The sequence below is a fragment of the Nannospalax galili genome, unplaced genomic scaffold (genome assembly GCF_000622305.1).
Source record: "Nannospalax galili isolate Female #2095 unplaced genomic scaffold, S.galili_v1.0 scaffold652, whole genome shotgun sequence".
NCBI lineage: Eukaryota > Metazoa > Chordata > Mammalia > Rodentia > Spalacidae > Nannospalax > Nannospalax galili.
The window spans coordinates 2290265-2297908 of NW_008332152.1; the positions used below are offsets into that span (position 1 = coordinate 2290265).

The 7644-nt window shown below is 54.5% G+C and overlaps 1 protein-coding gene across 1 annotated transcript in view; it reads left to right on the plus strand.

Annotated features, from left to right (window-relative positions):
- Positions 1 to 7178, plus strand: part of Gatd3a (glutamine amidotransferase like class 1 domain containing 3A) — a gene marked incomplete in the record, with an annotated part of 7590 nt that extends 412 nt beyond the window's left edge. Inside the window, 6 exon segments of the mRNA XM_029560787.1 lie at positions 2 to 49; positions 1738 to 1851; positions 2672 to 2791; positions 4804 to 4896; positions 5598 to 5754; positions 6733 to 7178. Coding sequence (XP_029416647.1) covers positions 2 to 49; positions 1738 to 1851; positions 2672 to 2791; positions 4804 to 4896; positions 5598 to 5754; positions 6733 to 6861 — 661 coding nt within the window.
- Positions 7179 to 7644: the final 466 nt, after the last annotated feature.

Consider the following 7644-nt stretch of genomic DNA (forward strand, 5'->3'; position numbering starts at 1 on the left):
TATCGGGCTGCGGAGTCTATGACGGGACAGAGATCCACGAGGCCTCCGCGTAAGTCCTCAGAACTCGTAAGCACTCGTGGTCTAAACGGGCAGAAAGGGCCAAACCGTGACCGAAGCACAAAGCTGGAATGAGCACCGCCAAGACGTAGAAAGGGGGAAGAGGGCCAGTCTTCTGCAGGCAAGGAGAGCTCGGGGTCACTTCTAGCACGGTGGAGTCCCGGGGCCATTCAGGAAGCCCAACCGAATGCTGAGCCCACTCCTCAGTGTGCTTGGCCAAGGAGTGCATCCTGAGTGTGCTGGACTCAGGTCACGGAGCACAAGCTGAAAACACTGAAGTGATGGACAGGAGGGATTCTGGGCTTGCTCAGCGGGAACAACAAAGTTTTAGCCAAAAATTTGCTTCCCTTCGTGGCTAACGGAAGCTGCTGCTTTTCATTTTTATGTGTGTGAGTGTGTTGCCTGCATGTAGGTAAGCGCACCCGTCTCGTGCATTGCCCGAGGAGGACAGAAGAAGGCATCGGGATCCCCTGGAACTGGAGTTAGGACGGTTGTCAGCTGCCATGTGGGTGCTGGGAATCGAACCCTGGTCCTCTGTAAGAGCAGCCAGTGCTCTTAACCGCTGAGTCATCTCTCCAGCCCCAAAAGCTGTTTCTTAGATAACTATTGAACACAATTTACAAACCAGTCATGCTTATCTTCAATAGGCATCTGTTCTTGGGAATTATTCCCCCTACACTACACACACACACACACACACACACAGGGTTCTCAGCATTAACACTCACGTATTCTGGAGTATAGATGGGTTTGTTCTTTCTCTTTTGTGGGAGAGATGTCAGCAGGCCAGTAAACTATCAGTCTACCTATGGTGGGTCACCCTTCACCCTGTTCAGGCAAATTAAAGTGGGGGGGAGGTGATTGACCAGGGTCAACTTACAGAGGAGCCGAAGACACTGCCTGTGTGTGCCTGGAGGTTGCACACATAGTCCCTCCCGGTGACTAACCTGGTGGACACAAAGAGCCAGGGGTGAAAGCTGGCGAGATAATGAAAATAGCCAGGGAGTGGAGACCATCGGAATGGCCTATGCCAGCCCTTCAGCCCCTGTACTTTAGCCTGGACAGCGGGGGCCAGCCTAACTGCTCTGCACCATGACTTTGAGCTAGTTTGTGTCCTTTGTGTCTCTGGCACTCTCTGTAAGGAATAGTAACAGCTTGTCTATGCAGGTTAGTGACCTTGTGTGTTGTCATTTGGAGCCATGGCTGGCACAGGGAACACTGATTCTGTGTTCTTGCTGGGGCTACATATCTCTACATCTTCCCTCCACATAGACCAGGGAGCTGAGAGAGGATCTGAGGCCCCTCTGGGTGTGTATACACACTGCTGTGCCCTTAGGTGTGTGTGAGTGGCTGACAGGAGTGTCACATGGGTCCTGGTTGAAGGCAGAGCAGCCTGGGGCTCTGAACATACCCAGAACATGATGTGTGGAGTCATGGTCCCCCTGCACACCGGTCAGTGAAGGGAACTGTAGGGACCACTTGATGCACCTGCCTGCGTGCTCTGATTGCACCCTTGTCTTCCAGAGGTCTGTGATGTGAAGCGGTGGGTATTGGTTAGAGTCAGCTATGGCTTTGTGAACCAACAGGATGTCACAGACACAAGGAATTCACCTGATGCTTAGCAAAAGTCTGCTTGTAAAACCTTGGGAAGTGAGGTCTTGGTGTTTTTTTCCCACGCAGGGTCCTGGTGCACTTGAGCCGTGGTGGGGCCGAGGTCCAAATCTTCGCCCCTGATGTCCCCCAGTTGCATGTGATTGACCACACCAAGGGGCAGCCTTCCGAGAGCGAAAGCAGGTACGGGCAGGGGAGGGACCTTACAGGAGCCCAGCCCCCAAGTACAGCTGCCACAGTGCAGGCTTCCTGGCCATGCAATTGAGCATGGGTCCCTCACAGCAGCTGTCTTCAGGCTGTCCTGGAGGCCTGTCATCCCTGTACCATCACAGGAGCTACATAGACACTTCCTTCCTGTGGCTGTGAGGTGGTGCCATACCCTGCTCGCGGTGGTCACTGTGTGGCACTCTTCCCTTTAAGCTAATAGCAGCTGCATTTCTTTTCTGAGGCCCTGGTTGCAGGGTGGCTCTGAAGGGTGTGTTCCTGGAACCGAGATTGGAAGGGTGGAGAGAGGAACCACAGTTCTAACCCCAAGGTCTTGCTTGTTGTGACCCACACTATTTCCTTCTCTGCCCAGGCCCATGATCTCCTCCTGGGTCCATAAGCCAGGCTAAGGGGGCAGTAGCTTCCTACTCTGTCTGATGTTTAGGTGGCTTTAGGCATCCTGAGAAATGGCTCCCTAGACACCCCTCCCTCCCCACCTTCCTGGTGGGAAGCATTGGATTCTACCTGTGTGGATGCTTAGAGAACCGCCAGTTCCTAGTGGCCCCTGATTCCAAGTGACCTGGTGACCGTCCTAGGGCCAACACACAGGACTCAGTGGAGTTACAGGGTCGCTAGAATCCTTTTACCATCTCCAGACGGTGAACCTAGGAAGCATTAAGTCTTCACATGGGCGTGTGCTCCCTTTGGAGTGTGAGCTGTGTATAGGACACGTCCCTGTGGTGTCTGTGTCCTGGCTCTGTTTGCACACTGATGCTTTGTGTTGCTTGTGCTTTTTCAGGAATGTTTTGGCAGAGTCTGCACGGATTGCCCGAGGCAAGATCACCAACCTGGCTCAGCTCAGTGCAGTAAACCACGATGCTGCCATTTTCCCAGGAGGTTTTGGAGCTGCCAAAAACCTGTGCGTGTTCAAGTGTCAGGGTTTAGAGCATGCGTGTCAGGTCTTGTAACAGAGCCACAGAGGGGTAGGCTGTGGCCCTTTAGCAAGGGTCTTCTCTGCTTCCTCCTCAGCTCTCCGGGTGCCTGACAGCTGTCAGGGTGGGTTGGAGCCATCTTAGCTGATCTCTGCTGGGCGTCTGGTCCCAGAACACTCTCCCTGTTTGTTCCCTGCAGTGCCAGTACTTGTGCAGAGTCTGCAATGTGAGATGCTGCTGTCCCCCTTGGGCTGTTTGCATGGCAGCAGGAATGAGGGGGGCCCTTTCTCGCGCTGCTATTTGAGCTGAAGTGGCACTCTGAGTTGGGGTCCTTTCCACAGTTCCTGTAGTCCATGTTATCGTGTCCCATCCTGTTCCCCCTGTCTCCAATTCATAGGAGTCCTGGTGCTGGCCTCATCATGGCCATGCCTGGGTTGTGGACACATGGCTGATTGTTGGGGAGCCTTGAATAGGCCTCTGCAGTGTCCTGGGCCCAGAAGTGAGGGACATAGGGCTTCACACTCTGAGGTGTTGCTGATTCTACTTCCTTATCTGATCCCCCGACACCTCTGCTGTGGGCATCAGTGCCCCTTTCTCCAGTTCTGCCCACCTCCCAGCCCCTTAGCAGCACCTGCATCTCTCCTTGTGGAAGCCCCACATCTCCCTATCCTGAAAACAGTGAGCCAGGCAGTGCTGAGGCCCACAGTGCAAACCCTTGTTCTGTCCTCTCGAGGGCACAGCAGGGCTCAGGCATCACTGGGTTTTCCCTTCCTTCAGGGTCACTGCTGCCTGGTGGAAGATTGGCTAGGAGCCGCATCTGCTGGCACGGCTGGTCTGTTTTACCCAGTTAGGAGTGTGGACTCAGAGATCAGAACTCAGGTTCTTGGTGGTGGAGAGTCTCCACGGCTTTCGAGGAGTCTGTGGGCCTTAGCCTCTATATGTGTGTCTGAGCCCACCAGCCCTGTCACCAAGCTGCTGTCTTCATTCTTTCTGACCTTTAGAAAAATGGCAGGCCCTCCACAAACAGGCTCCTGCTGAGCCAGTGAGACCGCCTACCAGGCTGGGGGTTGCCACTGCAATTGTTGAGGCTTAGCGTGTGCAAGACTGTGAGAAAAGTGCACGTGCAGCAGGGTTGTTGAGTGGTGCCAGGCTCACAGTGGGGATCCAGTTTCTGGTACACTTGTGACCCCAGACCCTTTCTAGGCACTGCCATCTTTGTCCTCCAGAGAGGCCCTCAGCATCTGGGCACGACGTAGTGTTCAAACTTGTTAAGCCCTCATTCTTGCTCTGCCTGATGTGCTTGTCTGTGGTTTCCAGCCGGGCTGAGCCTGTTAAACAGACTCCACATGGTGGCTATACTGTGGCTCATGTAACTACCCCCCCCCCCCCCCCCCGCCACTGGCTCCTAGTCCCGCCCTCCACTGGCTCAGATGGCTTCCTGTAGCCTTGGTTGTTTTTAACAGCATTCTGAAGGTGTAGTTGGGGTGTGTGTGTATCTGTTTATGTCTGTCTGTCTATGTCTTGTGTGTTTTTAAAGGGTGGCATTTGGTGAGTTTGGCTGTGGAAGCACCCTCTCACACAGTCACCATACAATGGTGAGCCTGGTGCTCACCACACGGTCTCCAGACTTCTAGCTGCTGAGCAGCCCATGGTCATCACACACCGGGGAAGGCAGGAGCTTGTTCACGTCACTGTCATTGTCTGTGAAGTGCTGCTGTTTTTGTTTTCTGGAACTCTCCTTTACAGGGTTTCTTGTTGCCCCCGAACTCTGAAGGCAGGGTAGTCAGTCGTAGGCTGGCCCTGCTATGGTGCCCTCCCTGCCCAGCCTACTCTCGTCTTCCACCCCATGGCTGTCTGATGAACAGGAAGGTCATAGCTAGGCAGTGCCATGGAGGGCTGTCCTCGGCATGCGGCCACACTGGGCAGCTCCTCTAGTAGCTAGCCGGTCCGCAGAGCTCCGCGGCAGCACTGCTGAGGAAACCCTTCCCTCTCTTGGCAGGAGCACATTCGCTGTGGACGGGAAGGACTGCAAGGTGAATAAGGAGGTGGAGCGTGTCCTGAAGGAGTTCCACGGAGCTGGGAAGCCCATTGGGTAGGTACGGCTTGGGTCTGGAGGATGACAGGAGGATGTGAGGGAAGACCCTGTTAGGACTTGGTGAAGCAGCTCCTCCTGCTCAGGACCACTCACTGTTGGTGGAGAGTGGTGATGTGGAACAGGCACGGTGGTTTCAGAGAAGGCATGGTGGCCCTGGGTAGAGCCAGCCTCAATGAGCCTAGTACACGGTGCAGGGGCCGGACACAGCTGCCTGTGTGTCCTGTGCTTCGGGGCAGCTGGTGAGCGCTGTCTAGCTGCGCTCCCTTTGAGGGTCACCAAACAAGTCAGATGTCAGGCAAGGCTGCCGGAATGAACACTGTGTCCCTGAACCTGTTGTGCTCCCATCCAGAGAGGGGATTGGACTGGACTGACAAGCACAGCTCTGTTATAGACCTCAGAACAGCTGGGCCACTGCCTGCGTCTCTGACCTGCTTTGTGAGGTGGCTCTTGTACCTGGGCACTCTGTTAGTAGGTAGCCCGATGGCAGTCGGGAGAAGTTGGCTCTCCTGGGCCCCTCGGCTCCCCTCATGGCCAGCTCTCCCCAGGGCTGCCCAAGTCCTGATGCCTGAGCACCCACTGCACAGACAAGGGCAGCCTAGGCTCCCGGGCCCGGGCAGACCCCTGCTTTGCTCTCTGGGACTGGCTTCTGTTCTCAGCTCTAATGAGCACTGTGCTGATGAGCTTCTTTCACCTTCCAGCCTGTGCTGCATTGCACCTGTCCTTGCAGCCAAAGTGATCAAAGGGGTCGAGGTCACCGTGGGCCATGAGCAAGAGGAGGGTGGCAAGTGGCCTTTTGCTGGGACCGCAGAAGCCATCAAAGCCCTGGGCGCCAAGCACTGTGTGAAGGGTGTGACCATATCCTTTCTGCGGCTGGGTCAGTGTGGTTGCATGTGGCACATTGTGTGGCTGGGTCAGTGTGGTGGCATGTGGCACACTGTGTGGCTGGGTCAGTGTGGTGGCATGTGGCACATTAGGTACCAGTTTTGGCCTTTTGGGGCACCCCTGACTGGCAGCCTTCTAGCAGGAATTGCACTTCCTGGTCTTGCTGCAGGGGATCCTCTGGGCAGGAGGACGGGGCTGACCAGTGCCATGGAGTGCAGCTGGCATGTGTGGTGTGCCACAGGCAGAAGACTGGCCCCACACTTGGCCATTGAGAAGTCTATTTCTGCGCCTATTGAGACCACTTAGCAAGTGTTCCTGAGTCCCCGGTCTGGAGTGCATAGCTGGGTTGCCTGGTCCCTGAAGGAGCAGGTGGCCTGTGGGGAGGGCTAGTAGCTGCTTGCCAGTGATCACGGAAGGGGACAAGGCCAGTGTGGGGTACATGGGCGAGATTGTGGGTTTCTTGAGTGGGCCACCTCAGATTCCTGGGCTGGAGTGGCAGGGGCTTCTCAGGGGTGAGTTTCGCTCCCCATGCAGGGCCAGTGTTGGGGCTGTCATGAGGCATGGCTCCGTCCCTCAGGACTTCAGGTTTTCTTTTTCCTCGAGTGCCTGTGAGCTGGAAGCGAGTTCCCTCTTGTTTAATTGGTGACACAGTCAGCCAGGCGTGGTGGTGCACACTTTTAATCCCAGCATTTGGGAGGCAGAGGCAGGTGGATCTGAGTTTGAGGACAGCCTGGTCTACGTAGTGAGTTCCAGGACAGCTGGGGCTACAGGGAACCCTGTCTCAAAAGACCCAAAAAAAAAACAAAAAAAAAACAATCACACAGCAGATGCAAACGTGCTGGAGTGGAGTCGGTGTGTAGCCAAGGACCTGAGGGTCTGAGGGTGCCTGAGGCGTCCCCCCTAATTCTCTTTGGCCTTTTGGTGGTGATTTTTCCCTAACATCTTGTGCACGAAGCTCATGTGGACCAGAAGAACAAGGTGGTCACAACCCCAGCCTTCATGTGTGAGACTGCGCTCCACCATATCCACGATGGGATCGGGGCCATGGTGAAGAAGGTGCTGGAACTCACGGGAAAGTAACGCTGCTCGGGCCTGTCTGCCCTGGACTTGTCTCCTGTTAGATGTGTGGGGCTTTCTACCTGAAGAACGAGGTCAGTCTGCTGCATCCTGGGCTTGTCCCAGCCCCTTCCACCAGCCGGAGAGCATAGCCCCTGCTTAGGCCCCGAGGAACAGTGGAGTCTGACTTTATTCTGTGCTCCCATAATGGAAGGAGGCCTGAGCCAGCTTTTCCAGAGAATTTGGTAGAAATACTTAGGTTCTAAAATCCTAGGTCTGATGGGTCAGGATACTTGTTTTTTTTTTTTCCTTTTTTTTTTTTTTTTTTTTTCTGTCTTTTTGAGACAGGATCTCTCTGTAGCTCTAGCTGTCCTGGAACTAACTATGTAGACCAGGCTGACCTTGAACTCACAGAGATCCGCCTGCCTCTGCCTCCCAAGTGCTGGGATTAAAGGCATGCACCACTACGCCCGGCTGATGCTTAGATTTTTAAAGAAAAAATATTTCAGGTTACAAGTCTGATAATCAGAGGCACCTTGTTTATGGGTAAAGTTCTCTGATCTGAAGTAAATACCAGTGAACCAAAGCCAGGGAATTTCTGTAACAGGCAGTCCCTTTAACCACAGAATAAACTCCTTTCCACATTGGACACTTCTGTCAGCCGTGCCTCCGGCCTTCTGAAACTGGTGAGTGGGTGTGATGTGAGGTTCTTAAGTGAGTCTCAGTTCTCAGAGGAAAAAGGAGAACTCACCAGTGCTTGGCCTCTGTACAGGCCTGCTGATTGGACTGGAAAGTTCATCCCAGGCT